The sequence below is a fragment of the Podarcis liolepis genome (assembly GCF_965112155.1).
Source record: "Podarcis liolepis genome assembly, chromosome: 12".
Classification (NCBI taxonomy): domain Eukaryota; kingdom Metazoa; phylum Chordata; class Lepidosauria; order Squamata; family Lacertidae; genus Podarcis; species Podarcis liolepis.
The window spans coordinates 46,713,179-46,730,852 of record NC_139563.1 but is presented as its reverse complement, the minus strand read 5'-3'; the positions used below and the strand labels follow the sequence as shown (position 1 = coordinate 46,730,852).

General features: G+C 43.6%; 1 protein-coding gene across 3 annotated transcripts in view; it reads left to right on the top strand.

The window, feature by feature from the left end:
• PIK3R4 (phosphoinositide-3-kinase regulatory subunit 4) overlaps positions 1-17,674 on the top strand; it is a 49,933-nt gene that overhangs the window by 14,559 nt on the left and 17,700 nt on the right. The window contains exons 2-7 of one of the 3 annotated variants that reach the window (XM_083467833.1): positions 2,157-2,301; positions 7,744-8,505; positions 11,899-12,032; positions 12,139-12,721; positions 13,944-14,078; positions 16,027-16,248. In XM_083467833.1, the coding sequence (XP_083323959.1) occupies positions 7,776-8,505; positions 11,899-12,032; positions 12,139-12,721; positions 13,944-14,078; positions 16,027-16,248 (1,804 nt within the window). In that variant the 5' untranslated portion in view covers positions 2,157-2,301; positions 7,744-7,775. Of the gene's footprint in view, positions 1-2,156; positions 2,302-5,717; positions 6,016-7,743; positions 8,506-11,898; positions 12,033-12,138; positions 12,722-13,943; positions 14,079-16,026; positions 16,249-17,674 lie in introns of those variants that run through there. The other 2 variants (XM_083467831.1, XM_083467832.1) reach the window with 2 other exon arrangements.

Here is a 17,674-nt window from a genome sequence, read left to right as displayed (position 1 = left end):
ATATACATATCTCTAGGGAACTCAGGTGCTATTTGAAATCTGAGGAGAGTGAGCCGTTTCCTGGTGTCAGTGCCAGATTCACTGCTGGGAAACCAGTGAAAGACTGGTGGTGGTTTTCCCCCTATAGTCTATGATTTATGTGTTTGAGAAACATTGACTAATATCTTCCTCAAGACACTCCTTAAAATCAAAAGTGCTGTTCCTTGTTAGGCTGCTTCAATAGCTGTGACAGCTGCTCTTTTATTCATTACTGCAAAAGATAAAAGTAGGAGAGGAGATTTGACTGTGTGGGAGGAAATGCAAATTTTCTGTTTAAAAGACAAGATTGGTGTCAGGTGAAAGAGACCAGGAGCAAAATATATTAACCTGTATTTCTGCTCACCAGACTAGGAATAACCATCACCTCTAAAAGCATGCATATGTCCAAAACATACAAGCCTATTTTTCTATGAGAACGGATGTTTTCTAAACCATTCCTGGCAAATTACAGTCATACCTCATATTATGTTTGCTTCAGGTTGAGCGTTTTCAGGTTGCATCTCACAGTGACCTGGAAGTACCAGAAAGGGTTACTTCCGGGTTTCGCTGCTCGCACATGCACAGATGCGCAAAATGACGTCACGCACATGCGCAGAATTGACGAATCGTGACCCACGCACGCGTAGACGCGGGTTGCATTCTGATCATGTTGTGAACGGGCCTCCGGGACGGATCCCCGTTCGTAACCAGAGGTACCACTGTACTCATTAAGCATGGCCCAGTGTGGTGTAGTGGTTAAGAGCGGTAGTCTCGTAATCTGGTGAACCAGGTTCGCGTCTCTGCTCCTCCACATGCAGCTGCTGGGTGACCTTGGGCTAGTCACACTTCTTTGAAGTCTCTCAGCCCCACTCACCTCACAGAGTGTTTGTTGTGGGGGAGGAAGGGAAAGGAGAATGATAGCCACTTTGAGACTTCTTTGGGTAGTGATAAAGCAGGATATCAAATCCAAACTCTTCTTCTTCTTCCTTAATATTGTCCTCCACATCAGCCAGTTCAGGAATCTCAAAATGTGTATGCAGGTCCAGTTAGTTTGTATCTAGCTTTTAGAATAGAATGGAGCAAAATTCATTTGAGAATGGTCTTATATGCATTGGGGTCCTTTGGTATGTATGCTGAAGCATTGTTCTTCTGCAGTCAGCTCAAATCAAAATGATAACTGTGGTACCTCACAGTATTTCATGTAGTATTCCATTCCATATTACAACCCCACAATTGAGATGTGAATCCGCTTCTGGTCAAAACGTGCTGAGAATTGTAGTCTTCCGTTAGTGAAGGCTTCCCTATTTGTTGTGCTTTAAAAAAGATCCTGCTTCTCCCAAGATTATTGAAAGTGTCTTTTTAATTAAGCATTTCCTCAGGTGGTTTCCTCCTACCCACTTGCATTTGGCCTGCAAATGATTCATTTCCGGAACTCAAATCACACTGTTTCCCAGCTGTCTTTTTTTTTGGGGGGGGGAGGGATTAGGGAGTTAAGCACAATTGCAGGAGCTTTAAAATTATTTTATTTTTTTTATTTTCAAAAGAAATGTGATGAATGCAGGAGAGCATTAAGAAGTAGCAAAAGATGCAGGAAAGAATGTAGCAAGAAAAGAGGTGGCAATGATTAAAAGGTGTACAGAGGAAGGTGGTCCAAATAGCAAAGGGGCTATTATGGTCTATATTGCCGCTGCCGCCCTAGCTTAATTTGCAAGTCTGCTGAAAATAATAATAATAATAATAATAATAATAATAATAATAATAATAATAATAAATTTTATTTATATCCCGCCCTCCCCAGCCGAAGCTGGGCTCAGGGCGGCTAACAACAATAAAACAGTACAACAGTAAAACACAACACTCTAAAATCATTCATTATAAAATTAATTCATAATAAGTCCCTGGAATCCAAAAGGAAATATCATTTGTGCAGCCACTGTGGCTGCTTCTAGCATCAGTACTGGTGGCATCAAGGCACACTGGATCCTGCATTGCAGTGGTGGATATACTCAGTTAAACGTATTGTAGGTAGTTTGATCTTAGTGGATATGCATGAAGCCCAAATATAGCAATGAAAATACAATTGTGCGTGTACTGCTATATTTGCATAAAAACTGATTTTGGTTTTGTTTTAATCCCAGATGTTGAAAAGCTATGGGGGATGAACACAGGACATGGAATAACAATGCAACCAGCAAACACAAGGAAAAACAAATCAGAAAGCCGAGTCAACACCCATCACAACACCAGCTGCCTCATGGACCATTCTTCTGCCAATACACACAGGTTAGACTGATGCTGCAATTTTGTTTAAATCAGAATAATTGCCACAAACCTGGTCTTTAGAAAGATGGGAGGACAACTTGACTAATCAATTGGCAGTGACATATTGATTTTTATCTTTCGCTAAATTACATTTGTCTCTAAACAGTGTACATGAAACTCAATACAATGAGAATAAGATTGAGTTAAAACTATGACATCAGAATTCAGTTAAAATACTGGCTGGAATAAACAGTAGGCACCAGAAGTTCAAGAGGAAGCGGGATGTTATAGTGAATGTACAGCTGAAGGCAATACTGAATGCACGGCTCCTGCTGGATATGAGCTGTGCATGCCAGCCATGGATAATACAAACTAACTAAATAAACAAATGTCACCTCCAGCCTATATTAACTGGGTTTTTATAGGAATGTAGAAACAACTTAAAATGCCCACCGTTTTAATCCGAGGTGTTGTAAATTAGCACCACTAATAAGAACAAGTGAATCATGCACTTTGGGGTGGGGTAAGAGAGAAATGAAAATGTAGTTGCCAGATTATTTGTTTTTTGCTAGATGCTGAAGTTAGGTTATTATTTTTCTGAAAGTTACTGATTCACCTATACAAGCTTGCATATATCAAGCACACTCTGGTGTGCTTGCCTGTCTGGTCCCCCATGACAGACACCCATCTACAGCCCTCATTTTGAAATTTGTATTACCCTACTTGGAAATAATAATAATCCCTTCAGACATCTGTCCTGACGTTAGCTAGGTGCAACACCCAAAATCCTTTGATAAGGATTTCTGAGCGGCTTAATTTTTTAACACCTGATGGAACAGAGACATATTATACAGAGCATAGGTTCTTCTGCATTTTAGGAAAATACAGCCATCTTGTGGCCAAAATTAAAGTTTCGATTCAGTGGCATAGAGCACGTTTTCCAGGGGAAAGCTGTGGGGGGAAATGCAAAATGGCTTGGGCGCATGCCTAGAAAGCACAGAAGTGTGGACAAGCCCTGTTTTTGCCTGCTAGAATGTATCCTTGAAATGGATGTTGGGGTTATGGCAGATAGCACAATGGAAATGTTGACCCAGCATGCAGCAACTGCAGCAAAAAGAGGAATTGTGGGGGACTATTAGGAAAGGGCTTGAAAACAAAGCTGTTGCTATCACCAATCTATGGTGCAACCACACCTGGAATACAGTGTACAGCTCTGGTTGCAGTATCTAAAAAAAGGGTACTATAGAACTAGAAAGGGGGCAGAAAGGGGCAGCCGAAATTTTTGGGGATCCAGAGTGCCTTCCAGTTGTGAAAAAACTAAAGGAAGGAAGGACAGACCTCTCTTTTTAAAACCAGACAGCTGCAGATGACTTCATTTGCAGGAGGCAGCCCCAATTCTGCTTGCATTCATTAAAATATATGAAAGTAATACTTAGGGACACGGGTGGCCCTGTGGGTTAAACCACAGAGCCTAGGACTTGCCGATCAGAAAGTCAGTGGTTCTAATCCCCGTGGCAGGGTGAGCTCCCGTTGCTCAGTCACAGCTTCTGCCAACCTAGCAGTTCAAAAGCACATCAAAGTGCAAGTAGATAAATAGGTACTGCTGCGGTGGGAAGGTAAACGGCGTTTCCATGCGCTGCTCTGGTTCGCCAGAAGTGGCTTAGTCATGCTGGCAACATGACCCGGAAGCTGTCTGCGGACAAACGCCAGCTCCCTCGGCCAATAAAGCGAGATAAGCACCACAACCCCAGAGTTGGTCACAACTGGACCTAATGGTCAGGGGTCACTTTACCTTTAAGTAATAGTTGTTGTTCAACTGTTGCCAGCCTGACAAGGAAATATTTATCTTCAACTATCTGTGCATGGTATATATTTCTACCATAAACAGCTAAGACGGTATACAAATGTAATATAATAAACAAATAAATTTTTTTTTAACAAAGAGACTAGCACAACTTCTTTCAAAGTCTCATTTCCTACTACACAACCTCATGACAGATAGGAAAACCAAAGCCTCAAAGTGGCCTGGGAGATGACACCCAGACTATAAACCCCAATCCAAATCCTATAAATGTAATAGGGATTGGGGCGGACTCCTGTCTCTCCCGTCAGCGGCCCATGCCCGGTTATTATTAATTAAATAAAAACATAATAACAATAAAGATTATGATATCCCTAGTGCTGGATAGCTCCGTTGGTTAGAGCCTCGTGTCGATAACACCAAGGTCGCAGGTTTGATTCCCATAAGGGGCAGCTGCAGACCCTCCAAATATTCCTATTTTTAAGGGACAGTCCCGGATTTACAGGAATGTCCCGCTTTTCCTTAGGATGTCCCTCTTTTCATTGCAGAAACGTTGGGAGGGTATGGAGTTATGTGACCCCCTCAAGCCAAGGAGATAAGTCTATACAACCATTAGAAGACATCTGAAAGCAGCTCTGTATAGGGAAGCTTTTTAATGTTCAATGTTTTATTATGTTTTTGTATATGCTAGAAGCCACCCAGAGTAGCTAGGGCAACCCAGTCAGATGGGCATGGTATCAATGATAACATTATCATCATCATCATGGAATAGGAGGCCCCTATTTGCATTGGACGGTAGGCACCAGCATATTTCTTTATTGCAGGGGGTTGGACTAGATGATCTTCAGGGTACCTTCCATCTCTATCACTCCATGATAATGTATTTATTATCATTACCATTCCCCGCCCCGTTTCTTCGTGCTGAGAGAGGCCGCCTGGAAGCAGCAAATAATAACAACTTCTTCTTGCCTTCTTCTTTTTGCGTTATTCAACCCATTTCTTCATGCAGAAAATTAACTATTATTATTATTATTGCATTCCTCGCCCCGTTTCTTCATGCAGAAAATAACTATTATTATTATTATTATAGTGTTTCTCGCCCGTCTCTTTATGCAGCAAACAACTCCTCCTCCTCTTCTATCGTTCCTCCTCCCGTTTCTTCATGCAGCAAATAATAACAGCACCTTTATTATTGTTATTATTATTACTACATTCCTCGCTTTGTTTCTTCATGCAGCAAATAACTATTATTATTATTATTTTGTTCCCCGCCTCGTTTCTTCGTGTTCTGAGAGAGGCCGACTGGGAGCAGCAAATAATAATAACAGCAACTATTATTATTATTATTATTTTGTCCGCCCCCCCCCCGTTTCTTCGTGTTCTGAGAGAAGCCGTCTGGGATCTGCAAATAATAGCAATTATTATTATTATTATTATTATTATTATTATTATTATTATTATTATGTTCCCCGCCCCGTTTCTTCGTGTTCTATGAGAGGCCGTCTAGGAGCAGCAAATTATTATTATTATTATTATTATTATTATTATTATTATTATTATTATTATTATTATTATTATTTTGTTCCCCGCCCCTGAGAGAGGCCGTCTGGGAGCGGCAAGCACCTCGCTTCCTGATGAAGCCGCGGGAGGGCCAGCAGCGTCCAAGCGCCGGCCTCCGGCTCCGCCGGCTCCTCCTTTTCCCTCCCCGCCAGGATGTGAGCTCAGCGGCCGCGCCGCCTCCTTCCTCTTGTGTAATGCTTACCGGTTTCCCGTGCAGCGGCGGCGGCGGCCGAGGAGCCGAGAGCGCTGGGGGCAAGCGCGGCCCTGGCCTCCCCCCCCCGGCGGGGCTAGCTGAGGAGAGGCGGTGAGTCGCGGCGGGAAGGCTCGCGCTCTCCCCCTCACGCCTCGCCTCAGGCGGCGGGAAAGCGCCTGAGGTAAAAGGGCGCGAGGAGGACCCCCACGCCGCCCCTGTTGGGAGGAGGGACTTCGCTTTTGAGGGGTCCCCAGCGCCATGGCGGGCCCCCTTTTATTGGTGGACCCTTCGTGAAGCCTTTCCTTTCTCTCCCCCGAAACTGCAAAGGGATGTTAAGGAGCAGGGAGTGGTGTTTTCTGAGGGAGGGAGAACGGACGGACTGACTGACGGGCTCATTCATGGCCGACCGCTGGGCATGGCAAATAGAAATGTTGACCAGCGTGATGGTGCCTTGGCTTCGTCGACTTGAATCCGAGACGCCACAGAGGGAGGTTTCCCAAACTTGGGTCGCCAGCTGTTTTGTTTTTAGGACTACAACTCCCATCATCCCTGGACTACTGGTCCTGCTAGCTAAGGATGATGGGAGTTGTAGTCCAAAAACAGTTTGGGAAACTGCTCCAGAAGAGAGAGAGAGAGAGAGTGTACAGTGCTTCCCCCCCCCCCAAAAAAAAATGTTTAGGGCTACTCTTATTTTGACTTGAGAAAAATCACCATTTTATACTTCAAATTGGGAAAAATAAATAAATGGACAAAAGTACTGCACAAAGATTCAGAAAATGTTTAGGGGTATGCGTCCCCCCAGAGAAAAGTGCTCTGTGTGTATGTGTGTGTGTGTGTGTGTGTGTGTATATATATATATATACACACACACACACACACACACACACATACACATACATACAGGGTGAGTCCTTTAAAAGAGGCCCCGTGGATACAGAGTACACACATTCCATGGGGTCTCTTTTAAAAGACTCGCCCTGTATATGTGTGTATAATAAAATGTGTGTGTGTGTATAATAAGATCTTCCAAGATGAATCTTGGAAGGAAACGGAAGGAAGAGGTGTAAAGTTAAAAGGCAGGAGAAGTGTGAAATGCTGTGGTAGAAATTGGCCATGGCTTGCCGTGGGAATGTTTCTAGAAGGCTGCTTGGGAAAGCGGTGTCTTTGCACAGCCTGATCCTTCCAAATATTTTTAGACTGACTACAATTCCCATCAGCCCCAGCGAGCATGGCTCCATGGTCAGGTGCGATGGGAATTGTAGTCCAGCAGTGTCTTGGTTTGGAAAAGGCTGCCCTGTTAAATATTCTGTGTTAAGGGAAATGGGAGCCTTTGGGTTATTAAATGCTGTGATCTCAGACACGTTGTGAAAAATGGGAACATAAGGGGACATTACAGCCTCAGGTGACTCGATGGGTCAGTGTGTCTGGTGTTTTGAGGTTGGTGTTTTGAGCCTGTCCAGGGATGACTGCAGGCAGGATTTCTGCATTGCAAGGGGTTGGACTAGATGACCATCAGGGTCCCTTCCAACTCTGCAGTCCTATAACCCACCTAGTCCAGCATTCTGTTCTTTCACTGGCCAACCAGAGTCCTGTAAGAAGCCCAAAAGCAGGATCTGAGTGCAACATCACTATTCCCACTTGTGATTTCCAGCAACTGGGCTCTACATCGACTTGCCGTCCCATTCTACACTTTCTAATTGATATTTTAAATCAAATTGGTACATATGTGGACTCAGTTTAATAACATTAATAAAACAAGCCATTAACATACAAATTATTATTTATAAAATATTTCAGATAGAGCCGCTTAATAGTAATTTGTGTGTTTCAAAATGAAATCCTGTATTGTGTGTCGTTTGTGAAGAGCGATGCAGTTGAGATTAACAAATCGTTCTCTTGTCTTTTTTAGGCAGAGTTGTGACGAAGAACTAAAGGTCTGCCATGGGGAACCAGCTGGCTGGTATTGCCCCTTCTCAGATCCTCTCCGTTGACAGCTATTTCTCAGACATCCATGACTTCGAATATGACAAAAGCTTGGGCAGTACTCGGTTTTTTAAAGTTGCCCGAGCCAAGCACAGAGAAGGTCTGGTGGTCGTCAAGGTGTTTGCCATTCAAGATCCAACTTTACCGTTAACTAGTTACAAGCAGGAGCTGGAGGAGCTGAAAATAAGGTTGAATTCTGCGCAAAACTGTCTTCCCTTCCAGAAGGCCACATTATCTGAAAAAGCAGCCATGCTTTTCAGGCAGTATGTACGAGATAATCTCTATGACCGTATTAGTACTCGTCCGTTCCTGAACAACATTGAGAAACGGTGGATAGCCTTCCAGATCTTGACTGCAGTGGACCAAGCACACAGGTCTGGGGTCCGTCACGGAGACATCAAAACTGAAAATGTCATGGTGACCAGCTGGAACTGGGTCCTTCTAACAGATTTTGCTAGTTTTAAGCCAACCTACCTTCCTGAAGACAACCCTGCTGATTTCAATTATTTCTTTGATACGTCAAGAAGGAGGACTTGCTACATTGCTCCAGAGCGCTTTGTTGATGGCAGCATATTTGCAACGGAACTGGAGAATATGAGAGATCCTTCCACTCCCCTGGTGGACTTGGCTAACAGTAATCAACGAAGCAGGGGGGAACTAAAGCGTGCAATGGACATCTTTTCTGCAGGTACTTTAAAGTGATCAATTAAACGATATGCATAAGCTGTGCCTTCATAGAAAGTGTTGTTTTCTGGGGGCGAGTGGGGAACTTAGTGCAATCTTGTGATAACTAAAACCACCAGCCTTTTCCAGATATAATGTATGAGATACAGTATAGAACTACAGTGGTACTTTGGTTCTCAAACTTAATCTGTTCTGGCAGTCCGTCCCAAAACCAAGGCGTGTTTTCCCATAGAAAGTAATGCAAAATGGATCAATCCATTCCAGTTTTTTAAAAGCAACCCCTAAAACAGCAATTTAAGAAGAGTTTAATAAGACCATTGAGCCATAAAATGAAAGCAATAAACAATGTACTTCAGTCACACAAAAAATCAGTAGTTGAACTAGGTTCCACACAGTCAGAAAAACAAACAAAAAGAGCTGCAAAAACAAAAATGCAAAATAAATAGCAAAAACAGACAGACCTCAGTGTAACATTCAAAACGGAAGTGTGGCACTCAAAAGGGAAGTGGCACTCAAAACCGAATTGTGGCACTCAAAACCGAATTGTGGCACTCAAATCGGAAGGGTAACACTCAAAACGGAGCAAATTCGGCTTCCGAAAAATGTTTGCAAACCGGAACACTTACTTCCAGGTTTGCAGTGTTTGGGTTCCAAGTTGTTTGAGTACCAAGGTGTTTGAGAACCAAGTTACCACTGTACATACAGGTTTTACTTCACAGTCACATTAGTCTGCATGATAATTCTTAGCATTCCTTGTGAATCCTCAAGTCTTCCTGTGATTAGCAAAGTATAATGTTTAGCAGGAGGCTTGCAAGCAATTAAGCTCCACATTTGTCCAGCTAAAGTATATATATAAAAATAACATATAGTACATCTCTCCTGTAATCATACCACTTCAGAATGTAATGGGAAAATGCATTGTTGAAAGCTCCGTGTAAAAATCATAATACAATCATTGCACATAGAAAACTAGCAAGTAAGTATGAAGGGTCCTAGCTTAGCCTTCTCCCCAGTACGCTAGTTTTTCCCATTTAGAATGGTGTTGTTGTTTGTTTGCTTCCTTGTATTTTTAAAAACAAACAAACAAGCATGCCATTCTCTCATCTGCGTTCTGAAATGGTACTGTCCTAGGAGACATACCGTATTTTGTGCCCCATAGGACGCACCGGCCCATAGGATGCACCTAGTTTTTTGGGGGGGAAATAAAGGGGGGGAAAATTATTTCCCCCGTCTCCCGATGGCCGCGCAGAGCTGCGCTGAGTCCGGGACTGCAGGCAGCTCTGCGCAACCCTCGGAGCCGGTCTCCCGAGGGTTGCGCAGAGCTTCCTGAAGCCTGGAGAGCGACCCCTCTCGCTCTCCAGGCTTCAGTGAAAGCCTGCATTCGCCCCATAGGGCGCACTTTCCCCCCTCCAAAAATGAAGGGGAAATGAAGGGCGAAAAATACGGTACTCTAATTTCTGTAGTTGCGAAGTACACTGAATAACAGTAGCATCTCTGTATTTTAATGGTGATTCATACTGGGCTAATTTCTATGCCTCTGAGGGTGCTTCCAGATGTGGGCTTAATATTACAAAAAGGCTATTGAGACATTGCAAATAGGGCATTGTAACTTGCTGGATTTTCCCTTTTCTGGAAAATCCTGATTAAAGGTGGGGGGAGGAAATATGGAGCGGTAGTTTGATGTCAATAGCATTGTATCGAATGCATAATGAACACCATTCCCCCATAAACACCTGTCTGGAAGCAATCTGAAAGCACTTCCTGGTGTCAAATCCATGTGGCTACATTTGTTCCACTGGGGTCTCTGCATTAAGCCTGTGGGTTGTAGTGGGAGGATTGGTCACATGAGTTAGCCCCAGATACATTAGTGAAATTGTAAAACATGCTCACAAGAAACCTTATAATTTCATGATCCACAATATTTTTTTGTTGGCGTCAATGTCTTCTGACTATTTAGAGGCCGGACATCTTGCCCTGGTGCTGACAGTTAATTTGCACTTCTGTCATTCTTCCTAAGTGATGTGAATCTACATGCAGGTTTGGGGGCTTCATCATGTTGGGCAGCCCTTGATTGTTTCTGCTTCAGGAAGCAATGGTAGTTACCTTGGTTGAGAAATCCTACAGTCAATTGAAGGACATAGAAACTAACTCCAGGCACATCTAGAGAAGAACAGCTTATTTTCATACTTACTTTCCTTTTTCAATAAACAGTATTTGGTGGGAGCTTTTCTGCCTAGCTGTCAGTGTATGATGTGGGTTCATATTGTGTTCTGAATGCAGTCAACTGGTAGTATATAGTCTCGCTCATTCAATAGCAGGAAATATGGATGCCAACAGCTGCTGAATGCTCCTTTTCTCCAGGCTGTGAAGGTTAATCTACAATTTTGAACTCCACATGGGGTTCTGTGTACATTGCAGCCCTAGTCATATTGTTTTGGGCCACTGATCATCTCTTGTGGATGTGTGGGTGTGTAAAACATCTTCAGGCCTGCACGTATTCTTACTGGTTCTCAGTGATGGTTTCCAAGATCATTTGAACGCCAGAGGGGGGAAAAAGGATGTGGTTGATATGCTTTTCCCACACACCCCAATTTGATGGGGTTTCTATTTATTTTAAAAGAAATAGAATGCCTTCCATCAGATGTTAAGGAGATGAGTAATTATATAACATTTAGGAAAAATCTGAGGGAAGCCCTGTATAGGGAAGCTTTTTAAGATTTAATGTTTTACTATGTTTTTATATATGCTGGAAGCCGCCCAGAGTGGCTGGGGCAACGCAGTAAGATGGGCAAGGTACTACTACAGTGGTACTTCGGATTACATACGCTTCAGGTTACATACGCTTCAGGTTACAGACTCCACTAACCCAGAAATAGTACCTCGGGTTCAGAATTTTGCTTCAGGATGAGAACAGAAATCGTGCTCTGGGAGGCTCTGGCAGCGGGAGGCTCCATTAGCTAAAGTGGTGCTTCAGGTTAAGAACAGTGTCAGGTTAAGAACGGACCTCCAGAACGAATTAAGTTCTTAACCCGAGGTACCACTGTATTACTAATTTACTATTATTATTAGTAGTGGTAGTAGTATTTATTATAGCAATAGAGTTAGAAAAAGCAAGTTCCTGTGCTGCAAGCTGAAGTCTTCATCACCCTCCTGATGTCAGTTTTTGGAGTGCAGGATTATGGTTCTATATTGGTAACTAGAGCACTGAGGGCTGGAAGTTGAATGAACTATAGAGGTGGAGAGAAGTGATGTCTTCTTAAATGCTCGAACTTGAAAAGGAATGTGTGGCCAATTGGAAAGTGACATCATCTCCATCTTTTATAGTCTTTGGTTATGAGCAGGCGAAACAAGAGATGTCTACCAAATAATTCTCAGGAAGCTGTTCTGTATTTTCCAGGTTGCGTAATAGCTGAGCTCTTTACAGAAGGTGTACCTCTGTTTGACTTGTCACAGCTTTTGGCGTATAGAAATGGCCTCTTTTCCCCTGAACAAGTCCTGAATAAAATTGAAGACCGGAGTATTAGAGAACTGGTAACTAATTCCATTCTATTTACAGTGGCTTATTGCATTTTCCATACCTACTTTAATAATAAAGCATTGCCTTCACCTTGCTCTTTTTGCTCTCTTTTATCTGAAGGTTACCCAGATGATCCACTGTGAACCAGAAAAACGTTTAGCAGCTGAAGACTACTTGAAACAACAACGAAACAACGCATTTCCTGAAATATTTTATACTTTCCTCCAGCCTTACATGGCACAGTTTGCCAAGGAAACCTTTGTATCTGCAGATGAGCGCATTCTCGTTATACGTAAAGATCTGGACAACATTATCCATAATCTCTGTGGGCATGACCAAACCGAAAAAGCTGAAGGAGAGACAAAGGAAAATGGGCTGGTCATTTTGGTGTCGGTGATAACGTCCTGCCTTCAGACCCTCAAATACTGTGATTCAAAGCTGGCTGCTTTGGAACTGATTCTCCAGTTGGCACCCAGGTTAAGTGTGGAAATTCTGCTGGATCGTATCACGCCTTATCTCTTGCATTTCAGCAATGACTCTGTGCCCAGAGTAAGGGCAGAAGCCGTTAGGACACTCACTAAAGTTCTTGCTCTGGTCAAAGAAGTACCGCGTAATGATATCAATATCTACCCAGAGTACATCTTGCCAGGTATTGCACATTTGGCCCAAGATGAAGCCACTATTGTCCGACTGGCTTATGCTGGTAAGAGGGGAGATGGGGGGCTTTGGGGAAGGTTTTCTTTGATGTCATTGCATTTCTTTTTTAAAATCACAACTGGAATAAAGAGGGAAGTGTCTGCAAATGTAGATTTTTATTTAGTGCTGAATTTATTTTTTCTTGTATGAGAATTTGGGGGATAAAAAAAAGAAATTATCAGAATGACCTGTTGTGTCTAAATTAAATAAATAGGCCAGAATGTCAATGGCAAAAACATGTTTGGGTCCTACCATCTGCCTGTCTCACTGCTCTAAAAATAACAAACCAACCAGGAGTGTGCCCTGCTACTTGTGCTTCTGACACAAGAATGCCAGAATGATCATTGGTTTCTTTGGATCTGAAACAAGTTTGTCTAGTCCAGTGTTTCCCAAACGTTTTTGGGCAACGGCACACCTGTTAGCCGGAAAAAAATCTCGCGGCACACCACCATTAAAGCCCCGCCCCGTGACGTCAGCGCGCAGCGTCACGCCGGGAGGGACGCACAAAAGCGAAAGTTTTTTCCCTCCCCCTTGCCGGGGTGGGAGGAGGCAACAGAGCGAGGGCAGCTGAGGCGGCGGCGGCGATAGCGGGCGGAGGAGGGGGCGGCGGCGGGAGTTGCTGCTGCTGTTGTTGCTGCTGCTGCCCGGACATGCCGGCCTCCTCCTCCTCCGCTGTCTCGCGCTCCTCCCTTTTGCGCGCGCTGCCCCGCCGCTCGGCACCACCACCGCGGAGCCGCCCCCGGCTCGACGCGGATCCTCGCCGCCGCCGCCGCCTCTCACCGCCCGCCTCGCCCGCCTCCCTCCCACGGCACACCAGCCGGTGTCTCACGGCACACTAGTGTGCCGCGGAACACCGGTTGGGAAACACTGGTCTAGTCCTGCATTCTGTTTTTGCCAGTAGACAGTGAGGGGTCTCTTGGAGCTCACACACAGAATGTGATGGTCGTGCCGAGGTCCATATGGCACAGACATGAAATGGGCATCATTGGTGGCTCTTGCCCATGCCCTGCCTCCAAAAAACTGGTAAAGGAAGCAATTTCTCAAAGTTCAAGCTTGGTTTTCTATGTCTGGGGTAAGCCAGTATAAGATGCTGTTATTCTGAGACACTTCACATTTTAATCACATATCACCTGTGCTTAAAACTATTGCCACTGTTGCTGTTGTTGTTAATCTTTTTTTAAAAAAAACTTGGATTATCTGTCTCTTACATCCTGCTCTGATATTTGCAGAAAACATAGCACTGTTGGCAGAAACTGCTCTGAGATTCCTAGAACTTGTCCAGTTGAAAAACTTGAACATGGAGAATGAACCAAATAGTGAAGAAATGGATGATGCAACACATCCAAGTGAAAATTATGATACTGGTAATGTATCTTTCACTTTCCTTTACTTAGAGCATGCTCATATGAATACTTATTGGGGAGTAAGCCCAATTGGATATAGTGGTTGTGTCCAAATGAACATGCATAGACTCAAGAGACTGTTAATTTTTTCATCTTTATGGTTCAGATTCCAGAAGGATGCTGAGAACTTCCGCTTCTTGAGAGCTACAGTAGGGATTTAAGATAATCTCCCAATTCCTAATGAGAAAGAGGCACCAAAAGACCAGTGCCACAGTCAAGCCGCGATACCTTTATCCAGTCCTTCAGGAAATCAGACTGGTGATCATCCTAGCAAGAAATTATGACTTAAGGATAGCCATCACCCTTCTTGGCATTTTAAAGCTCTGTGGAACTTGACAGAGCACAGAGAAAACTTTGTCCTACAAGGCAGCCTAAAAATAGCTGCTCAAAGAAGATAAAATATTTTGAATAAATAGAGTTTTGCAAGTAAAGCAGAAGTGGGGAACATGAGGCACAGGGGGCGGATTTAGCAATCCAGGCCTTTCTCACTGGCCTTTGGACTCTCCCCAGGCCACACCACTCCCATTGCCCTGCTTTGTGCCCTGATCAAGCCCTTATCAATCAGAGTGGCAGAGTGACCTTTATCTGTGATAATCCCGCTTGTTTGCTTGGATAGCTAGATGTGTTTGTGGGAGGTAGAAATCTCCAGCACTTGTGTGTCTGGAATATAGCCTACTGTACAAAGTTAAGAGTCATATCCGTTTTTCCATCAACCTTTGCCTCTGGCCTCATCCACCACTGGCATGTGTCCCTGGAAGGTTGCTGATGAGGTAATGTAGCCTTCTGGCTGAAAGAAGTTCCTCATCCCTAAACTAGAGCCTTCCACATTCCCTATAGTGTTAAGGAGATCACTCCAATGGGCGTAAATGCACAGGTATATCCTCAACACTGAAGTGTATGAGGAACGTAATGTTTGCAGAGTGAACTTTAGGTTCTGTGCAGCAAGTACCTCTAAAGAGGAGTTGCTTCCTAGTTTCTAAAATCTAAGGTATTTAATTGAGCAAATAGTCAGGGAGACTTTTAGTTGTCCCTTCAGTTTCAATGTTGCGCATCTACTCTAAATCTCTCACTCCAAGGCTGCACAAAGCTACCCACAAGAGGTTCGTCTCCTGATCAAAATGTTTTTCTACCCACAATTGCGTGCTGGTCCTGCTTCTGCTCATTCTCTCTTTCTCTGTTCTATCCACTATCCCTTCCCCTGCCATCTGAAGGGCAGTCTTTTATCCTTATGCTCCTCAAGCCGCAGCAGGCCTAGAGTAACCTTTGAAGTTATAGGAATGGCCAGAAAATTGAATTTCTTGGGTGTTGTTAACATAGTGCTTTTTCTGCATATTTGCTGATCTACTTACACACATAACCACATACATCCAACAGGTAGATCGCGAGCCACTGGCGGGGGGTCCATGGTAGATCGAAGTAGATCACGGAGTGCTCCCCCCCCCCAAAAAAAAAACTTTGGCTCCCTAAAAAAAGCTCAACAACTCTGATAGATCACTGCCAGTTTTTTATAGTGGGAGTAGATATCAGTCTCTTGAAATTTGATCATGCCTGGCATACATGATTCCTTTAGAAGCAGTGACATTGTCAGTGCAGCAAATTGGATACCATGACCTCAACCAGTTTAGAACAAGGAAGCATAGAATCTCAATGCGAGTGTTGCAGTTCATGTGGGGCTGTGACTGCGCCCTGATGTGTATGCTGTGGGCCCAACCCATGGCCTTTGACCACCCATGGCCTAATGCCGTTATATATATGAGTGTGTGTGTATATTTTAAAAATATATATTAAATAATACAAAAATAATGACCAACAAAAGGCGGGATTCCTGAGTGCAAATAATACATCACAAGGATGATAACACAGTCACATCTGGTTTTTCCTTAACCTTTTTCTATGGTCTTCTTTGTAGAGCTTCAGGCCTTGCATGAAATGGTCCAACAGAAAGTTGTCACTTTGCTGAGCGACCCTGAAAACATTGTGAAGCAGACGCTGATGGAAAATGGAATAACTCGCCTTTGTGTCTTTTTTGGTCGTCAAAAAGCCAACGACGTTCTCCTCTCCCATATGATCACCTTTCTCAACGATAAGAATGACTGGCATTTACGAGGAGCGTTTTTTGACAGCATAGTGGGTATGTGCTTGACAACAAATACCAGCTTTTTATCCTGGGGTCACATTTGGGCTGATAGCTTTATTAGGACCAACCCCAAAGTCACAGAAATGTGGTAAGCTTTCAAGTTTTCCAGAACTGTTCTTCAGATGAGACGTTATACAAATCAAGGGGTAGTGCGTGCAGGATTCCTTTGATGTGCAGATTGATAGAATGAATTAGCACAAGGAAGGAACACAGTCCCTCAAGCCTGTCACAGAAGACACTTTAACCTCAAAGCCAACATTTAGGAGAAGTTTTAGGAAGAGACAGGGTGGTATTTTAAGTAAATAAACCTAGTTAATCTATGGAAGACTAGTTGCATCAGCCTATTACTGCAGGCAAGGTCACCCCAAGTGTCGAAGCAACATGTACGGTGAAGGAGGCAGGCATGTTTTATACTATGTTTTGGGCACAGTGGTGACCTTAGTTTAGACCCCTTGGGTAGGAATTGTCTTTACAGATATCCATCTTCCTCCACACCTCTGGTTTTGTATACTACCTTGTCTGATGAAAACTATTTGAAAATTTGCCACATTTTTGTAAATTTATTGGTTGATCCTCATAAAGGTATTTTCCAACTGTGGAATTCATAGTTTTTTCTTGGGGACTAGCACAGCTACCTCTTGCTTTTTATAAGCAGATTTTCAGTGTATGAAATGAGGGTCTGTTAGTTTTTAATTGGGGGATTAAGAAGGTTTCAGTTGCTTATATGACTAATTGTCTGTGTTTGAGTGGCAGTGCTCCCCAACCTGGTTCCCTGCAGATGTTTTGGACTACAACTCCCACCAGCCCCAGCCAGCAAGGCCAGTAGTCAGGGCTGATGAAACACCCAAAACATCTGCAGGGCACAGGTTGAGGAAAGGTTGAATAAGGACTAAGCCTAAGGCAGGCATGGCCAAACTTGGCCCTCCAGATGTTTCGGGACTACAATTCCCATCATCCCTGACCACTGGTCCTGTTAGCTAGGGATGATGGGAGTTGTAGTCGCAAAACATCTGGAGGGCCGAGTTTGGCCATGCCTGGCCTAAGGTGTGGCAATAACAGCTGAATCGTCTTATGTTTGAGTAACAATAATAAATACATACGAATTACCCTGTTGGATATGACCAACAGTATATCTGGTGCAGTTCTCTGTACCCAGCTCCCTAGCAGCTCACAAGGGAGATAATATAGTCACATGCCATCTCTTGGTGTTTATCTCTCACATGTTTTAATCAGAAATACGTTAAGTCCCATTCTTCACTCTTACAACTCATACATCTATCTGGCATGACTATATGGCAATCTTAAAGTCATCTATGCTAGTGGCCATAATATTATCTTGTGGCATTGGAATCCATTACAGTGGTACATTGGTTCCCAAACGGCTTAGTTGACGAATCAATCGGCTCCCGAATGCCAAAAA